Source organism: Acinonyx jubatus, chromosome C1 (genome assembly GCF_027475565.1).
Source record: "Acinonyx jubatus isolate Ajub_Pintada_27869175 chromosome C1, VMU_Ajub_asm_v1.0, whole genome shotgun sequence".
NCBI classification, from domain to species: domain Eukaryota; kingdom Metazoa; phylum Chordata; class Mammalia; order Carnivora; family Felidae; genus Acinonyx; species Acinonyx jubatus.
The window spans coordinates 19749242-19769628 of record NC_069381.1 but is presented as its reverse complement, the minus strand read 5'-3'; the positions used below and the strand labels follow the sequence as shown (position 1 = coordinate 19769628).

Here is a 20387-nt window from a genome sequence, read left to right as displayed (position 1 = left end):
ACTGTTTTCAAAATTCCTACCTTAATAGAAGAGAAAAGCAGTTCTAGAATGAGGAAGGAACACAACTAATCAGTGAACAAAATCTCATAGCAGGAAGGTACAACTGAATACTGCTGGGGCGGGGGGCGGGGGGCATGAAAGGAGCTTTCCCCCTCTTTGAAAAGATACAGGACTCCTGACAAAAGCACTGAAGGCAGAACATGAAGAGGTACGAAGAGCAAAATTAAAATAAAACAGAATGCATAAAAATGTACCTTAAAGTTGTCATTTCTAAGCAAATATCAAGTATCATTATAGGTGGTATCTTTATTATCTTGGAAGATGGGGGGGAAATGGAACATACCTTAAGATGCAAAGAAAAAAACAGTCGACCTCTATTTCAAAGCTCTAAAATAACAGATGACAAAATACAAAACTAGCCTTTTTGATGTCTCAGGAACAAATGATAAATTTCACCAAACCAGGCCTTTAGGAGAAAGTCCCTCACAAGATCATGAAAGACATCGGCTTCTCTTTAAATTGAGCTGCTCTCCCAAAGTTCAATTAACAAAAGAAAGTGTTAACCAGACTCAACATGTAAACAAAGAATGAGGCCAGTCGTCCTTAAAACAGAACACTTGAACCTAATATGAAATTCTCTCTCAGAAAGCTTCCAGTTCTCAAAATAAATAAATAAAAGTTTTCCTCCTACCCCCTCCCATAAAGATCCCACATTTGTCACTCGATAAAAACCCCAGTAAAATAATTTCAATTCTGCAAAGCGAACAGGGTCAAAATTACTCAAGACAAATGCATCTTCAGAGCCATCAAAGAAGTCATTTATACCATCAGGAAAGTCACAAAACCAAAACAAACAGCAAACCCATTGTAGAGAAAAACTCAGCTACTGTTCTGACAACACAGAATCTATTTCAGGCTGCATAAAACATAACAAGCAAAATAAATCCAAGGTACAAGCAAAATGCCACTGCCTCCTCTTTTGTTTCGGCACAATGTAACAAGGGCAGCCTGTCTGGGGCTCTGCTCCTGCTGATACAGTATTGCTGCTTAAACCTCCCTCCTCAAGGTCACAGCCAATTTCAGCTCGGGAATAAAAGGCAGATAGTGGCAGCGATGGTTTGGGTTATCACTGGCAGAAAAGCAGAGTGTAAAAGTTTATGAGCTCATCAGGATTGTTGTACCATTACATCAGAGGCAATTATAAATGGCCAAGAGCAGGAGATGGGGAGCCAATCAGATCACAGATAGGATGTCAACCTAAGACCAACTGTCTCCTGGCTTTGACAGAAGGATTTTACCTCCATAATTCAAATCCCAAACCAAAGCAATCTGCACTTACTACTCCAATCACTCAGCTGTTTACCAGCACTTCCAGGGAGAAGCCCAGGCCACTGGGCCGACGGAGACTAAGACAGGAGATGGCCCAGGCTGCCCTGGGTGAACCGCAGCCGGCCTCTAGCTGCCCCCAAGCAGGCCCCTGCCCTCCCTCGAGGTACCCCCGAACCCGAGGGGCCCCTCCTTGAACGCACAGATGGGGAACGGCCTAGAGAAAGACAGGAGGGCGGGCAGAGAGGAGCGGCAGGTGAGCAAAGAATTGTTCACTCCACTCCCGAGCTCCTAACACCGCACACCCCTAACCTGAGCCCCCAGCACCCCCCTCAACCCCGGCCAGGCCCTTCCCCGCACATTCTGCCCCACACCCCCTTGAAGACCCCCGGAGTTCGAGGGGACCAGGAGGGAGGGAGAAGGGGAGCAAACACCTCAGGGAAAGCCCCACACAAAGGCTGAAGGAGGGAAGGAGAGGAAGGCAGACAGGCAGCCATTTTAAGAGAAGAGCCAGACAATGGCAGCTCCCCAGCAGTGGGGGCCCCGGACTGGGGGTATCCCAAGGCTGTGGCCTGCTCCCCGCAGCCGCCACCCACTCCCAGGACCCCGCTCGCCCCAGCCCCCTCCCCACTCAGCTGTGTACCTGCGGGGTCCGGGCGAGCGGCTGCCCCCCGCCGCCGCTGCTCCCGGGGCTCATGGGCGCGTGGTGGCTCCTTTGTTGGGCCCCTCCCGAGGCGGCTGCTGCCGCCGCCGCTGCTGCCGCCGCAGCCCCCCAGCACTGCGAGGCCATGTCCGCCGGGCCCTTGCCGGCGCCCCCGTCCTGGGGCCCGCCGCCGTAGTCGCCCCCGGGGTAGCCCTGGTAGCCCCGGGCCGAGCTGGGCGACGTGAGCAGTTGGTTGAGGGTGGGGGTGGCGGTGGGCTGGGGGGTTCCCCCGCCGGCCGCTGAGGGGCCGCCTCCCCCCATGGCCCCGAAGCGCTGCTGAGCGAAGGACGAAGACGACGAGGAGGCGGAGGCGCTGGAGGAGGGAGGCGGCTTGGAGCCTGCGGCCGCCGCCGCGCCGGAGCCCGGAGTGCCACCTCTCGGGGAGCTCAGCGCGTAGGCCTGGGGGGGCGGGGGGTAGGCGCTGCGGTTGGGGTAGTAGGAGTTGTACTGGTGGTTGGGGAAGCCGTGGTCGTGCGAGTTCTGCTGGGGCCCCGCGTAGGGCTCCAGGCCCCCGCCGCCGCCGCCGCTCTGCAGCGCTGCCAGGCCAGGGCTTTGTTGTCCGCCATGTTGTTGGTGGAAGACGGCGGCCGCCGCGGCGGCGACGGCAGACGGGCTCCGGCCGTAGGGTTGCCCGAAGCCGTAGGCTGGGGGCGGCAGGGCGGCCGCGGCTGAGTGAGGAGGCGCCCCCACCCCATCGCTGCTGCCGCCGCCGCCGCCGCCGGGCGGCTCCGTGAGGTTATTGTTCAGGGCGGGCCTAGGGCCCGCGTTCCCGTTCGAGTTCTTCAGGTCCGGCTCCGCGCCGGGCCCGCCGCCGGCGCCGGCTCCGCCGCCGCCGCCACCCCCATTGCTCTCGGCCCCGTCCTGCAGCTCCTTTCCCAGCGGCTGCGGCGGCCCCACGGCGGGGCCCTCGCTTTCCTGCCCGGCGGCTGCCTTCATTTCCCCGCGCTCGGCCGCTGCCGCCGCCGCCGCCTCGCCCCCCGCCTCCTCCCGCTGCTGCTGCTCCGCTTTCTTCAGCTCCGAGGGCGGCGGCGGCGGGTTGCCCAGGCTGCTGGCGGCGGCGGGGGCGACCTGCGCGGCCATGATCCCCGCTGTCTCGTCCGCGGAGAGACCCGGCCCTGTCTTCGTCTTCTCCCCCCCTCCCACCCCGCCCCGGGGCCGAGTCCCCCGGGCTGCCCTCCCCACCCGCCCGGGCGGGCCTCGCGGGGCTCCGCTGCTGCGCGGCGCTCGCTCGCTCGCTCCTCTCCCCCCCGCCCCGCCGGCTCAGGCTCCGGGCTGGCGGCGGCGGAGGAGGAGGAGGCGGCGGCGGCCGAGGCGCCGGCGGCTCAGCTGCTCCCGGCTCTGTAGGCTCGGGACCCGGCTCTCCCGGCTCATTCCCCCCAAGCCCTTGCCTGGGAATGAGGGGGGCGGTGGAGGCTCCGCTCCCCAGGGCCTGGCCCCGCTGTGACTCTCCGCTTTCTGCTGCCGGAGAAAGGAGGAGGGAGGGAGGGAGGGAGGCGAGGGGGAGGGGGCGGGGAGGGAGGGAGGGAGGGAGCGGGGGGAGGGGGACCCGGGACGGGCGGGCTGGAGGGCGCGCGGCAGCAGCCCGGGCGCCGGGAGGCAGAGTCGGAGCGCGGACTGGGCCGGGCGCCCTGCCTCCCCTCCCCGGCCGCGGCGCGAGCTGAGGCTGCTGCGCGGCAGCGGGCGAGCGAGCGGGCGGGCGGCCGGACTGAGCGGCTAGAGCGCCCCACTCTCCTCCGAGTCCCCCTCACTCCGACACGAGGCTCAGCACTGCCATTTTACCCAGCGCCGTCGCGGCCGCCTGGCAAACCCGGACCGGAGCGCGGAGCGGGCGCAGGCCATGGAACGGACTCGCTCCCTTCCCCTCACAAAGGAGGAGGGGAGAGAACGAGCCGCGGCGGCGGCAGGCCCTCTGCCGCTTTCGCTCGGCAGCGCCGCCGCCGAAGGCTTCGGGGAAAACCCGGCCCGGAGCCCGCGCCTCCCCGGAGCCTGCGCCGCCTCCCTCCTGGCGTTCCTTCCTATCCGGGTCGGTCCCCTCCGGGCCGTACGGAGGGGAGCGGGCAGCGTGAACTTTACTCGCGGCTGCAAAATTGGCCTGAGCCCGAGACCGCGGCCGCCTCGGCCCAGGCCTGACCCTCTGGCAGCGGTCCTGGTCTCTTGGCTGCTACTTAGCACCTCTACAGCACTTTTATTCTTCAAAGCCTTTTACAAACCCGCTCTTAAAGACCCAGCTGAGTGAGCGAGCAGGGCCTAACATTTTACACCCTTTGCAAGCCCTACGGAATGACAGATCATTTGTTCAGACTTTCCGTTTTCCCACTCCCCAGCCCTCTTTAGCCGGGCCTCATAAGGCCCTGGGGGCGTGAGGTCCGACTCTCCCCATTTTCTAGAATTGTAAGACCGAGGGGAGGGGACTGCCCTGTCAGGGGGCAGAGGAGGGTGATTTTAAAAAGTAGCAAAGTCCCCAAAGCTACCCGCGTACTTAGCCTTGGGGGGGGGGGGGGGGGAAGTGATCAAGTTGCATCATATACAGCAATGGAATCAGACTATAAGAATGGGTTTGAGACCAAGCTGATCATCTCAGTCTTAGCTCATCCCAACACTAACGTAAAATGGTAACCACTGGAGCTACTTTGGGGGCCTAAGACAGCCTTCCAGCAGGAGAACCCAACCCTAATCTTTTCCCAAGAGAACTTAGCCCACAATGACCAATAGTGCCAGTCTCCAGAGACAATACCTGTAAAACTGGGGAACAGACCACAGAAGAGGCTTTGCAGAAAAGGGACGGCCACGCAGTGGGAAACCATTTTCTCCTTAAAGAGAGAAAAGGGACAGTCTAACAGGTCACTTAGAAAATAGATGTCCCCAGGAGCACCCAGGTGGCTCAGTCAGTTAAGCATCAGACTTTGGTTCAGGTCATGATCTTGAAGTTCGTGGGCTCCAGTCCGGTGTCCCACTCTGTGCTGACAGAGCAGAGCCTGGAGCCTGCTTCTGAGCCTGGAACCTGCTTCACGTTCTGTGTCTCCCTCTCTCTCTGCTCCTTCCCCGCACATTCCCATTCTCTCTCTCTCTCTCAAAAAGAAACATTAAAAAAATAAAAAAGAAAGAAAATAAATGTAACCAAATTTATTTTCTATCCTCCAGTGTAAAGATTCATCACAGTTTACCATTATATCCCAAGAGATGCCAATGGAGCTAGAGGCATACATAGAAACTTCTAGATCTACAGGCCCTACCACATCCCAGCACCAAGCAGTCTTTTCCTCCTCAAGCTGACTTGGAATGCTCTGACGTGACAGGCTACAAAAGCCAGAGGGGATTCCAGCTCCTCACCAGGCCCAGGCTGCCTTGGGAGAGGCCCAGGCCAGTGTAGTCACTAAACCCCAGGGCCTCTTTCCCCCCTCAGATTTTATAAATGGAGACTTCATAGCCACAGAGCCATTATCTTAGAACTGGCAGATCCCGCAGGCCCCTTGGACAAGTTCTGGCCATGCCACTGGTCACTGTGAATAATTCCAAAAACCTGAAGGCACTCCTACTCTGAAGAAAACTTAATAGGATCTTACGCTAAAAAGGCAAAAACCTTCCTGTTAGTCTAAGAGTGGTGGTGGGTTTTCCGCCTCTAGCCAAGAACCAAAAGGACTACCAGGATCTGACTGACTGGAACGGGCCAGTGCCCTGGTTTCACTCACAGTCCTCAGGGGCAACTACTCTCCCAGTGCATTAGGTCCTAGAAACCAAATTATAGGCTGCCTCATAAATGGAGCTTGGCTATTTAATCAACTGCTTCTGAGCTGGCAAACAGTCCTGAGTCCTGCACACAAATGAGGAGTTTTTACATGCAATTACCCTGCCATTTTCCTCAGAGCTGGACTGTAATGGGAAACCTGGAACCCAGTGAAAATCTGGAAGCCAGAATGGATTTGTCTCCAGAGAAAGCCCTCATCTCCTTTTTTCAGTGGCTGTGAAATTTGGAAAGTGCCCAAATCCCTTTCCTACACGTGAGCACGCTGTTTTGAAAACAGCCACCATTTTTTTCTAGCAATAAGGTAAAGTGCACAAAAATCTATCCACCTGGACTGGAGCAGGTAATGTGGGATTTCTCCATTCCCACTTAAAAAAAAAAAATCTCAAATCCTTCAGGGTCCTCTTCCACCTCTACCTTTAGAGCCCCACACCACTATCCCAGGGACCGACGAGTTGAAGGGAACTTTCTTAGAAACTGGCCCATCAGCTTTCCCTAGGGGCAATGGCAGCGGGAAAGGGGGGGGGGAGGGGAGGAGCTGGGCACGTGGCTGGCTGGAGCTCCAAGACCCAGGTTTGGGGCTGCGGGTTCTCCCCGTGGAGTTTTTTTTCCCCCACGGCCCCAGTGTTTTAACCCCACACCCAGGCAGCTCAGGAATCCCGGCGCAGATTGGAGAACTAGGACTAGGACAGCGCTACCCTCACGAAAGCGCCTCTGCCACCAACAGCCTGATGGCAAATATGGACTGAATCGTTGACATGGAAACCGGACTAAAGTCTTGCTCGCTCCCTCACAAGAGAGTTCTTATCACCATCCCCGACCGCAAAGCACTTGGCAAACGTGGACTGGATCTCCCGCCCAGAGGATCAGGCGGAGTTTCTGTGCGCTGCTTTAACTCCTGCGGCTGCGGCAGCCAAGGAGGGGGGCAGGGCTGCCAGGACAAACCGACTGAAAATGGCAGAGGATGTTCTCATTTTATCTGGCTTGTACAGTGTGCACGGATTGGGCCGAGAATAAGAGAACAACCTATTAAAATCCACGCAGTCAACTGCAAAATGTGGAACCGAGGCCTGGAGGGTTTGTTAAGAGAGAGAAACGTTTGCAGGGAGAGAAACAGCCCTTCCTTTCTCGAAATTTGCTTCCCTTAAGTGTGCGAAATACAAAACTCAACAAACAAACAAAAGATCAGTCTCGGCTCCTTCCCTTCCTCACTCCTTTTGGGGGAAGACGTTTTAAGCCTTAGGACCCTAGTGGAGGAATTGCCTCTGTTCTGAATAAGGCGCTGGGAATCGGGGGAGCGCGGGGTTGTGGCCCTCACACGCGTCCCCGCCGCGGCAAAGCATCCGACACCCAGCGGAGCTCTCCCAAGTGCGAAGTGGAGCTGCGAGTTTGAGCAAAAGGGCAACTATGTCAGTTGACGGAAGCCAGAAGCAGAGTTCAAATCCTGGCGTGGATTTCCGTCTGGAGCTGTCTGCTTCTTAAAGTTTGTAACTCGGTGTTCAGAAACAGCCCCAGCGGAGGCTTTGGGAGCAGTGTGAAAGTCTAGCACTACCATCTGACAGCGAGCAGCAAAACTTTGGGCTGCATATTAAGCGAGGAAAGTGGATTGAAGCAAGAGTCAAGGCAATTCATTATATTATCGGCTCCCAGACGGGAGCTGTAAGTTACGAACTGGATCGCCACGGAGAAAAATGGAATGGAGTCTAAATGGCGCTCAACAGCTCTTAGAGGTAAAATTGTGGCTGCCCAGCACCTAGGATCCTAAAGCAGCAGCAGCAGCAGCAGCAGCAGCAGCAGCAGCAGCAACCGTAGAGGCATCGAGCCTGGCGGGCGCTCAACGACTGCTTGGGTAGATGCTTTCTTCCACTCAAGATTTTAAAATAAAATCTCAAGATTTTAAAATAATTTGGAGGAATTTACATTTAGAATAATAAGGGACACATTTTGAGAAATGTTCATTTCTGCATGAGGCTTTCTTTTTTTTTTCCCCCATGAGAAGAGTAGCTCTGTAAAAATACCTCTAGGCATAAGTCAACTTGCTTTTTTTTTTTCTTTTTGTATCAATATAGAATGAGAATGCTCCTCACCATCACCTCACCAAAAACTAAAACCAGAAATAAAATAAAGATCCACGTTGGTCGGTTTGTGGCAGATTGCAAACAAAATGTAACACCCAGGTTCAATCTAACATGAGGAAATAGGTACCAACTCGTACACTCTAATATTTTAGAGTGCACATTTTACTTATCCACAAATTTCATTGATGAGTTTGCTGACTATTCCTTTGGAGACGACAGAGTAAAACTACTAACAATATTTTAAAGGCAAACAAACATACCTGAACTGGAGTTCTATAAAACCACTGGCAGATCAGGAATTTGGACATTTCTGCTGAGCCTCACTGAAGGTCTGTATTCCCCAAATGATACAAAAATAGTAGATGAAAAGCCTACTTGCAAAGAAGCTTGAAAGCCACTTTATAGTCCATCAGAAGAGAAACTTCAAGATGCTGTATTTGGTACTTACTACACCAAGTTGTTTTTAGATTTGGAAAGCTAAGTACCAACAATATTACCAAGGGAAGATCAGGTCAGCAATCTTAATATTGAAGTCTATTTCTCAGGAACAGGAAAAGTTTGTTATCTTTGACTTTCCATATGAAACCAATGTAGGCTGCTTTTGTTTTGCTTTACTTTAAAACCAATCGAGGAAAATTTCACACATGTAAAATGATTACAAGGGAAATTTTTGAAAGCTGAGGGTGGAGGAGAAAATCAGAAGGAAAATAAAATATTCGAGGTGGGTATTTCTTTCAGCCTGATTGCATAAAGCTTTCTTTACTGCCATTTTACTGAGATAGGAAAAAGAGAGAGTGGGGAAGTTTCTTGTTGCAACTCTGGAATGGATCTGGAATGGAGTCTTTTGCTCCAACACAAGTTAAATGGAAGAGTGAGAAAGAGAAGGAAAAACTGTGAGCACTGACAAAATGGAGGGAAGCAGGCACGCAGTCCTGTAAAACAGGATGGAAGGCTAAAACAACAAATGTTCTGCCTGCTCTCTGCCACACAGCCACCTCAAGAGAATACTCCTGGCGTGATCATCCCAGGCTTTTTATGTAAGAATCAAAGAAAATCCAAAGGAACCTATTAGGCATAAGACAGGAAGTGAATGGCCCCTAAGGGAAAGCATTCTGACTAGCTTTAATAGAATTTAAACTCAACCATCCTCCCTACAGAAAGAAAATGGCTTCTTCCAAAGATAAAAGAAAAGTTGACCAAACAAAAAAGTGAGCTGTGGAATACTTTAGTGGTAGTGTTGTGGCACTCCAGTGAAATGCACAACTTACCAATGACACCAAAGGCAAGCTGCCGGGGGAAAAAAATCACAGTGGGCTTTGGCACTTTATCAAATGATCACTTTCTGCCCCAAAATTAAACAACATTGGATTCAGAAGCCCCCAGAGGGGCTGAGGGTGGGGACCACCAGGTTGGTTCTCGTTGGCCTACCCCTCCAAAGATACTTTTGGAAACCTGTGTACAAGTGTGTTGTTCTTCCAGTCTTGCTGTGGAGGGAGAGAACAGGAGACAAAGGAGAAATAACCCAACATACTTCCTTGAACCTATCTGACAGGCCATTGAGAAAACAGTGCTGAACCCACCACCCCACCCACACATACACACAATCCTCTCTACTACAGTGTATTTTCATCAATAGAGTTCATCCACAAAATACACTCAAACGAAAGAATACACAATGCCATAAAACATTAGGCACTAGTTTTGCCCCAAACACTAAGACCAGGATATAGATTATACATTTTTTTAAAAAAATGTGAGGTCCCTTTCGACCTCAGAACAAAGTCTGAGAGCTCATTTATTTTTTTTTTTCCTAATCAGCCACAGCTACCTAAAAATATGGACACTCTGTCCAACAAAAACTGGAGTTTATGGCTGATGTTGTGTTTCCCCTTCAACCAGCTAAAGTTGGAAGTCCAAAGTATTCTAGGAAAGAAGTGTGATAGTTGACTCCACACCTACTGTCTGGTTTTTTATGAACTAGCAGCCGGTGTTTCTAAAATGGAATCCTAGGAGAGTTGGAATACTACATGGCTTTCAAAAAGATCTTCTCTAGGAAAAAAACTTAGAGGTAAGGAAGTAATCCTGATTGGCTACTGAAGATTTTGAGTAATCCATCACTAGCACAATACTGGAGAGGTTAGACAGAAACCATTTTTATAAACATAACCAAATACCACAGATCAAGGGCACTCATTTTCCCCCTTAAATACTCGCCTTTCATAATGAAGCAACCTTACCCTATGCACCTGCCCTTCTTCAGCAATCCTTGAGTTGCATGTGCTGTTCTGACCCAATCCCCACCAAAACGGGTCCTCTTCTGAAGCTCAGAAATCTTGTGAGCATGTTATTCTTTCAACTAGAAATTAATAGTATGACTATTGCTAATAATAAGATTATTCCAAAGCCATGGTTATAAACTTCATTAAGTACCTTGCTCCTTGCTTTAACTATCTCCTGGAATACTTATTAATGCTATGTTTGGTGTAGACATTTCTAAAGTGCCACAGTAAGACCCATAGGACAGCCTTGTCATAGCAAGAGCGCTAGGACCAAATGCAATAACAAACAGGAATAGTCATGCCGAGCCCTAACCGTTCACTGACATCACCTTTTGACTGCCTGTGAGTGATTCATATTCTCAGTGATCTGCTAATTGAAGATTAATTAATTTAGTAAGTTCTTCACCGTTGCACATTATGCTATCTGACCTACCTCCCTCATCTCTACCGCACGCGCGCGCGCGCACACACACACACACACACACACACACACTGACGTTAGGTTTTGGTGTGCAATGCCAAAATGAAAAATATTTAGCAGGAACAACAGGAAGAAACATTTTCTAAACAACTAAAAACATGGAGGGGATCTGGATAATAAGGCACGTTTGTTTTCTGCCTTATTTGAGGTTTTTAATCCTGTACTTCAAACACAGAACACACACACATAGACACACACACATATACAGTATATATAATTCTTTTAAGAGATCACAGATGCCAACCAGCATTAGAGTTATACCAAACATTTTCTACACTGCCATTTTCCAAACTAAGTGAAACAGAACAAAAACATGGAGAAGGAATTTACAGGAATGGAGTACTACAAAGACAGATGAAAACTCTGGTCAAGGTCTTTTGGGAGATGAGTGGGGATGGAGGATGAACTAGGGAAAGACAAGATTTAAAGGAGGATGACCTACCTAATATTCAAGGCAAAGAGCCTATAGTTTGAGAACTATCTCAATATTTGAGACAAATGTCTGGACTTACATTTTAAGGCAGATTTCCAAATGGCTATCCTCGTTTATAAATTGTAATGATCAATCTTAGACTCACGAAATCTAATCAGATGGACTGTGTATGCTCAGATGCATCAGAGCAGAGGCTCTCCATGACGCAAATGACTATCACTGCTCTGTGATGCTTTGAAACCAGTCTAGAATTTTCCACTTTTTGATTGTGGATATCAATTCTCTCATTCAGTTTACTATAAATGGGAGGCCCTTTGACAATTATTTTGCTGTGCCGTACAGCATTGTATATATCTACCTTTGTACCTCCTATAAAGTACGTTGTAGGCTAAGGTCTACTTAAGAGGAAAGACATGCCTCCAAAATAGCATAGGCCTTTTTCACTCAAAACTTATAAGTTCTTAGCACTCAGGTCAAGATCCCTCATTTTCAGAGAAAGTTGATGAAGAAAGAGAAAAGAGAAATAAAGAAAAACTTAAGACATGGCAATACCCATTCTATAGGTCCTTGAGATTTTGGTGAGTACCAAGAAAATAATGAATGTTAAAAGTACTTTGAGATCACCGGCCTAGTTATCAAAGGTATTATTATTAATAATATTAGTAATGCTCTTACATGCAGGTTATATTTTAGTCATTCTTTTCCCCTCGTGAGAACTCAGACAAGTGAATTTGGATAACTTCTCTTCCTCCTTCTTTTCTCTCTTCTCTCTCTCCTTTTTGTCTCAGTGTCACATAGGCTTTCACATCGGGTAATCGGACTCTGACTAAATAGTACGAAAGTGTCCATGAGGTACAATTTATGCCACACAGCTGCTTTCAAAGCTCAGGCACCTGTCCATAACAGTGATCATAACAGGGACTCCTGCATAGATCGGAACCCAGTGCTGCTACGGCAGTTACGTAGAATGATGCGGTATTTGTTCTACCTACTTGACTGAGTCTGAGTTTAGAATGGTCTTTGATCTTTTTAAGAAGAGAAACAACTATCCACCAAAACGAATGGCTGAGATGCACCAAATCAAATAATGTCCTTAATTGGACAGATGAGGGCGAAAAGAACAACCCGGACTTAGAGTCCGTTTAATTGCACCTCTCCAACAGAATCCTGGTGCTAGATGAGGAAACAGAATACAGCCTTCCACCCTTTTGATCCTTGCTATTGAAGACAAGAATTTGATCTTTAGATCAGTGTTTGAAGGGTTTCAAAATTAGTGACCTGGGAAGTCCCCAGCCAGCAGCTAGCACTTCCTCACTCCATGAGCGTGTGGTTATTCCTTTCAGGGGACTGGTGTCTCCAGCTCAGTCTTTTTGAGCACCTCATGTAGCAATGATGCAAAGCAGAACAGTTACTAGAAGAAATCCTAAATATTCAAAGCTACATTGAGCAGGTAGAAACTCCTGTTTTCTTTTTCAAATGTGAAAACATGTGTTCAAGAGAATTGTTTATAAGATGGATTTTTTTAAATGGCATCTTCAAAACCAGTTTGCTGTTGGAGTGATGTTTATCTTAAACTCTAAACGTTATAAAAGTTGGAGTGATGTTTACCTTAAACTCTACACACTTACCAGTTGACAGCATTAGAGTCTTCTATAATTTAAAAATCAAATAGAGAAGAAAACAAATTCTTGTCTCCATACTGCTTAGGCCTTCATATAGGTAAGGCTGAGTACACGGTGATAGAAATGTGTTGGCAAGAGGTTAAATTTATAAAAGTATAAAAAACAAGAAAAGGAGAAACAAATTTCGCTAAGGCTGCATGGCAGGAACTTGCCAGTGACAATGTTTGCCACATTTTCTTCCAGAAACCAGGAAAACCAAGGAGATGAAGTCGGCCTAAAAGTCAGAAGAATATGAAAAGAAAAGTAAAGAAAGACATTGGCAGCCTCTTATATGTCTGTAACTTCCAGAGAATAGCCCGAGTGTAACATGGGGGAACAAGGCACCTAGACTCACCTAGGGCTGTAGGCCATGAACCTCCAAGGTTCTCAAGAAGTCTCAAGAAGTCTCAAGAAGGAAGAAGCAGCAGGCTTTGCTCCAGCCCAAGCCGTGTGCCAATGATGTCATGTCATTTGTAGCAGGAATCCCTCCTTCCATGGGGAGCTATTAAGGAGGAGCTCTGTTCCAAAACAGGGTTTTCCAAATCGCCTCTCTCTGTAGGCTTCCCCGAGGGCCAGGTATTAGAAGAACTTGCACGCTGTACCTGTAAAGGAAAAGGAAAATAACAGAGGCCCTAAAATGAAATTAAGCAACTCAGTCTGAAATTTTTTTTGATGAAAGTAGGGATCATTGTTGTTGAATTATTTCAGCCTCACACATAAGAATCAGGGAGACTGGGGCGCCTGGCTGGTGCAGTTGGAAGGGGATGTAACTCTTGATCTCGGGGTCGTGAGTTCGAGCCCCGTGTAGGGTGTAGAGATTACTTAAATAAATAAAACTTTAAAAAAAAAAAAAAAGAATCAAGGAGGCCGAAATTCCTTATGGAATACCTCAAATTTACTTTGAATTCCTTTTTTCTTAAAAATTTTTAATGTTTATTTCATTCTTGAGAGAGAGAGAGGGACAGAGGTGAGTGGGAGAGGGGCAGAGAGAAAGAGAGGGAGACACAGAATCTGAAGCAGGCTCCGGACTCTGAGCTGTCAGCATAGAGCTTGACGCGGGGCTCGAACCCGTGGACCTCAAGATCATGACCTGAGCTGAAGTCAGATGCTTAACTGACTGAGCCACCCAGGCGCCCCTACTTTGAATTCCTTAATATCAGAATGAATTTTTTAAAAGCACAAATCTATGTATGAAAAATTTTATATTCCATATGGATTTTACTAGAGCTCTGAACAACAATGCCTTCTTCAAATGGATGAAGAAAAATATTCATACAGAAGCATCTCTTACACAACCAAAATTTCAAGATTTAGGATAGATTTAGAAGAAAATATGGAGAAATACAGACATGAAAAAGAAAGGTGGATAGATCCTCCCATCTCATACACTTTTGATGACAATAATAGTAATCTCTTGAGTGACCACTATGTGCATGCCATCTAGTCTCTAGTGCTCACAAAAATCCACTGAGATAGATATTATTATCTCCAAATATAAACCAAGATACTGGAGCTCAGATAGATTAAGCAATCCAGGCCATGATGCCTGTAAATGACAGAGTCAGGATTCAAACCTAGCTCTCTTACAAATTCCAAGTCCTGACTTTTCAATAAAAATAGAGAGTAAATGCCATAGTGTATTTGGTAATGTACTTTTTCAAGATACCAGTATTAACTGTTTTATTAGATGCATCACCATACATATATATATGCCACTAGACATATTAATGCCACTATCAAGTATGAGGTCAAAATACAACTATTTAATTGGTCTTTTAACTTTAGTATAGAGCTGGCATACTACTGATCCCAATCAGACAATAAACATAATTTCTTTGGATGTCTTAGAGTCTCTCAGTTCAAAATGTGTTTCTAAGACTAGAAGCTTCAGGATCACCTAGGAGCTTCTTAGAAACGTACAATCTCAGGCCCTATTTCAGACCTTCTGAAACAATCTGCATTCTGACAAGATCCTTAGGTGCTTTGTATACAAATTAAAGTGTAAGTGGCACTGTCTTAGAGATGGATGATTCCAGAAAAAGGGATGCCTCTCACCCACACTGAAGTCATCTTTGTTCCTAAGACCAGGGAGGGAGAGAATTATTCACATTATTCACATTATTACCTTTCCTTTCTGTTTTTAAACCAAATGTTCATCAGTCATTCTTTTTTTTTTTTTTTAGTAACAGCTTTATTGAGATATATTAAAATTCACCCATTGAAGCGCACAATTCAATTGTTTTTAGCTTACTCAGAGTTGTGCAACCATCACCACAATCAATTTTAGAACATTTCATCACCCCAGAATGAAACCCCATACTCTTTAGCAGTCGCCCCCCCCCCCGCCCCCACCATTCTCACCAGCCCCAACCCTAGGCAACCACTAATCTTTCTGTCTCTACAGATTTGCTTGTTCTGGACATTTCATATAACACAATACAATACATGGTCTCTTGTGATTGGCTTCTTTCACTGACCATGTTCTCCGAGTTCATCCATGTTGTTCATCAATTCATCTTAATCCTTCTTCATAAGTGGAAGTTATTCTTTCAACAGATGTGTGGGTGCCAGGCCAGGGGACCCATCACCCAGTCCTCCCTATGGAACTCCTGAGTGCCACTGCTCCCCTAGCAAAAGCCTTTCTCTTCCCATTACTAACTACCCTAATAAGGAGGTCTTTAAGAGTTCCCTTTGCCCATCTTCTCCCTGGGATTTGGCGGCTCAAGGACAGCTGGCCCTTGGCCAAGTTTCTCTCCACAACACCTGCGGGCACACTACGAGTGCTGCCACCTTATGCCCATTTCTTGAAGTAGTGGACACTGGGTCAGGCACTGTCTTCCTCCCCAGAGTCCTGCTCTCTGCTGTTTCCACAGCAAGGAAGGTTGTGACTCATGACTGTGACCAGGAGAGGTCGAGGGTGTGCCGTGTGGGAACACATGCCTGGTACCTTCAAACAACCAAGAGGCCGAGAAAGAAGCAAGTGCAAATGCACTTGGGGCGAAAGGGGACATGATTTTGCAATCTCTCTTCCTGATTCTCTTGGCTGTTTCTTCAGCCACCATTTGCTCTTCCTCTCCTCGCTTCACTTTCATTTCCCTATGTTATTCTTCGCAGAATAGGGAACCTAAACATCTCTCCCCTTTCCTTTCTACCTGGATTGTTTTCTCTTGTGCTTCCAGCAGCACCACAGTGGTGCACTTAGACATTTGGATTCACTAAGTTACTTCTTAAAGAAGAGAGTCAGTCTAGGGGCGCCTGGGTGGCTCAGTCGGTTGAGCGTCGGACTTCGGCTCAGGTCATGATCTTGAGGTTCATAGGTTCAAGCCCCGCGTCGGGCTCTGTGCTGATGGCTCAGAGCCTAGAGCCTGCTTGGGTTTCTGTGTCTCCCTCTCTCTGCCCCTCCCCCACTCGTGCTCTCTCGCTTTCTCTCTCTCTCAAAAATAAATTTAAAAAAATGTACATAAAAAAAGAGAGAGAGTCAGTTTAAACATTCTGCCTTACTGAGAAGCAGGACAAGGAAGAGGTTTTTTTTTTTTGTTCTCCCATATCAAGATAGTCTTCTTTAATGGAGAATTCTTGATATGAGACCTAAATTAACGGTCCCAGAGAAAAATCAGCGTAATAACGAAAACACTTTCTCGAGATGCTCGTGGCTGGATTTAGAACCTTGCCGGAGTTCATTTTGGGGTGGGCAGTTTGGCTACAGGTTGTTGCACACTACCCCATACTTCCTGAGTAGCCCATACGTCCCCCGGTCATGGCCTTATTCCTGAGACAGGCTTTCCAAACTCACGCTTCAGGTACCTCAAGCTCTCACTGCCACTCTGTCATATTCATTCAGGAAATGTTTGGCTCCTACTGCCCTCCAGAACTGTGCCGTACACAAGGCAGACAAGGATCCAGTTCTCAAGGCGTTTTGCACGAGAGAACGTGGAGAAGGATGTATAATGGTACACTGCAGCCGTAATAGACTCGTCATGTGTTTGGCTGATTCCCTCTGTGTGTCTTAATGAACCCTGCTCTCTCGGTCTGAAGCAGGCAAGAAAGACCTTGCTGTCTTGGACATCAAGGAAGAAAAGCAGATGGACTGATGTGGTCCTGGCTGGTAGCCTTGCAGAACCTTCTACCTTCAACTTCCTTTGACACTTGAATCACCCCGAGAGCCACCGAGGTATCACAAAGGCTAAGAACCATGGTGGTAATGGATTTCATATTTCTGAATTCTTAGCTGATAGCTTATATGTATCAGGCATTGCTTAGAAATTGTTCTTATACATAATCTTTGTTAATTTATATAGTTTCATATTATTTAGCTGCATAAATGATTTATATTGGGGGTTTGTTTGCGTGACCATCCTTTAATCCTTGGGAACTTAGAACAGGGTGTTACATACCTTTTCTATTTTCTACTCTTTTTGTCTCTCACAGAGCTGGGCATACCAATGGGAGCTTGTTAAACTTTTACTGTTAGTCAGCTTGTAGTGGAATGCATTATTTATCTTCTCTTGCTTGGGGGTCAAAGCAACCAACCAGATCTAAAGACACATTTAGAAGACCTGTCAACATAAACTGGTGCGTATTTACTCTGACTTTGCTATTACAATTCAGAAAAGCTGCACTTATCCACACCTTTGAAAAATATAACCGTCTGAATCAGTTTTCTAAATAACTGAAAGTAATCCCTTTAAGTAGCAGATGCTTAAAAATCTGCCTTTAATGAAATATTATATTAAATAAAATAGATTTCTGCATTCTCAAAATGTATCTTATTTTCTTGGTCATTATTAGCATTCAGAACTCGAGGGCAAAGTAATGCATCTTTGAGAAACAGAGAAATATGCTAGGCTTTTTAGTCTATCCAAAATGATCCAAGGTTGGTGTGTTTTTGTGTTCATTCATGTCCTTTTAATAATTTTCTTTTTTCCTTTTCTTTTTTTTTTACATTCTTAATCTTCACTTTATTTTTTTTCAGTTTATTTTTGAGAGAGAGAGACAGACAGAAAGAGTGTGAGTGGAGGAGAGGCAGAGAAAGAGGGGGACACAGAATCTGAAGCAGGCTCCAGGCTCTGAGCTGTCAGCACAGAGCCCGACACGGGGGTCGAACTCACGAACTGTGAGATCATGACCTGAGCTGAAGTCGAATGCTTAATTGACCGAGCCACCCAGGTGCTTCTATTTATTTTTTTTAATTTTAACTCCAGTATAGTTAACATACAGTGTTAGTTTCAGGTATACAGCATAGTGATCCAACCATTCTATATATTCCTCGGTGCTCATCATGGTACGTGTACTCTTTTTTTTTTCTTTAAGTTTATTTATTTTGAGAGAGAGAGAGAGAGAGAGAGAGAGAGTGAGCACTGGGAGAGGCAGAGAGAGGAGAGAGAGAGAATCGCAAGTAGTCTCTGCACTGTTAGTACAGAGCCCGACATGGGGCTCAAACTCACAAACTGTGAGATCCTGACCTGAGCCAAAACTAAGAGTTGGCCACTTAACCAACTGAACCACTCAGGTGCCCCGATAAGTGTACTCTTAATCCCCTTCGCCTATTTCACCCATCACCCCCACCTACCTCCCCTCCTCTCTGGTAGCCATCAATTTGTTCTTTATAGTTAAGAGTCAGCTTTTGGTTTATTTCTTTGTTTTTTCTTTGTTCATTTGTTTCTTAAATTCCACATATGAGTGAAATCATATGGTTTTTGTCTTTCTCTATTTCACTTAGCATTATACTCTATAGATCTACTCATTGTTGCAAATGGCAAGATTTCATTCTCTTTTATGACTGAGTAATATTCCATTATATATATATATATATATATATATATATATATATATATATATATACATACCACATCTTCTTTATCCATTCATCTATCAATGCACACTTGGGCTGCTTCCATAATAATAATTTTCTTTCTGGCTTTTTGCCCCCTATTTTGTTAAGATATTAGATAGTACCTCTTGAGACTTCCTGGGTGCCTAGCTTTGGTAATCCTCTCCCTAATCTGCATCCTAGGAAACCAGATAACCAAATTTATTAGCATTGTGTGTAAAGTAAAAGCAAACAGGTTTTGAATTTGAGAGTCTTTCCTAAAAGTGAGTAGTACTGACTTTCAAAGGCAGTTCAATGTTCCTTTTTATTTACTCCAGTATTCTGGGGGCGCCTAGGTGGCTCAGTCGGTTAAGCCTCTGACTTCAGCTCAGGTCATGATCTCGTGGTTCATGAGTTCGAGCCCCACATGGGCTCTCTGCTGTCAGCACAAAGCCCGCTTCAGATCCTCTGTCCCCCTCTCTCTACTCCTCCCTTGCTCTCGCTGTCTCCAAAATAAACATTAAAAATAAAAAAGAAATAGTAAGTATAAAAGCTGATATTCAAATCCAATCCTGAATCAAAAGTCTGGATTTTCTAATTTTTTCTTTCAGAAAGCAGAAAACGGACGTTTATTTGTCCAGTAACAGTCTGGAAGATCCTGGACCGCAGGCAGCTCTACTCCATTTGGTCACTCAAGGACTTGGGTTCCTTTCATATTGTTGCTTTGCTCCCCCCACCCTTTTTTAATGTTTATTTATTCATTTCCAGAGAGAGCAAGAGCAGGGGAGGGGCCGAGAGAGAGAAAGAGGGAGAAGGAATGCCAAGCAGACTCCGTGCTCAGTGCCCCTGGATCCCACGACTCTGGGATCATGATCTGAGTTGAAATTAAGAGTCGCACATTTAACCGACTGAGCCATCCAGGCACCCCAGTTTTACTCTCTCGTATAGGGATTTCACCTCAGTTGCATGGTCAAAACTCTGTCTCAGGCACATCTGGTCCAGCTTGTTCTGGATCAGTAGTGGCCTGACAGGAGTGTGCAGAGGAAACTTCAGGTGCCTGTGTGTTGAGGGGAAGGAGGTAGAGGGAATCTGGGTGCTCCTGGATGAATAAGGGTTAAGGACTAGGGGTGCCCATTCTCCCTACCTCCACCTACCTCTCTCTCTCTCTGGTTCCCATACCTAGAAAGCTACTGTCAAAGTCCTCATCCTTTCTATTAAGCCAAATTGCCTTCCTTAAAACCATTGCTGAGAGATAATAAGAGGGTATTCAGCATGTATTCTCGTCATTGTGATCAACTTGACCATGGATGTATTGGCAATAAATGTAACCAACCAGCTGTGTCTATAATCAGCAATTATTATTTGAAGATAAAGTGGGGAAGTGCTTCTTTCCAGTTGCTACAATGTTCCTCTGAAGGAGGGGTTAGGGATAGCTTGGACTAACCCAGCTTAAGCCAAAGGCCAAATCTTTTAAAGTCCAGGGTTAGGTTCCATAAGAGCAGACCTAAAGCTGCCCAAGGAAAGCCAAATGGCCAAATATTGGCCAGGGATATGAACACCCCCTCCAGAGTGCAAAGGCAGATAATGGATTGGTGGAATATAGTGTTGAGATTTGGGTGAGAACAAGTACAGAAGTAGTTCAATAAGAAGAAATCTTAGATGGGGCACCTGGCTGGCTCAGCTGGAAGAGTATATGACTCTTAATCATATACTCAGGGTTGTGAGTTTGAGCCCCATGTTGGGTATAGAGGTGACTTAAGTAAATAAGTAAATCTTAGAAGAAGAAGAAGAAGAAGAAGAAGAAGAAGAAGAAGAAGAAAAGAAGAAGAAGAAGAAGAAATGATCTTAGGCAATTTTCTAAAACACCTGTGACTG

General features: G+C 46.9%; 1 protein-coding gene across 2 annotated transcripts in view; it reads right to left on the bottom strand.

Annotated features, from left to right (window-relative positions):
• Nucleotides 1-3829, bottom strand: part of ARID1A (AT-rich interaction domain 1A) — a 70411-nt gene extending 66582 nt beyond the window's left edge. For both annotated transcript variants that reach the window (XM_027059970.2, XM_053209572.1), the window contains exon 1: nt 1970-3829. In XM_027059970.2, the coding sequence (XP_026915771.1) occupies nt 1970-3109 (1140 nt within the window). In that variant the 5' untranslated portion in view covers nt 3110-3829. The remainder of the gene's footprint in view (nt 1-1969) is intronic.
• Between the last annotated feature and the right edge of the window lie 16558 nt (nt 3830-20387).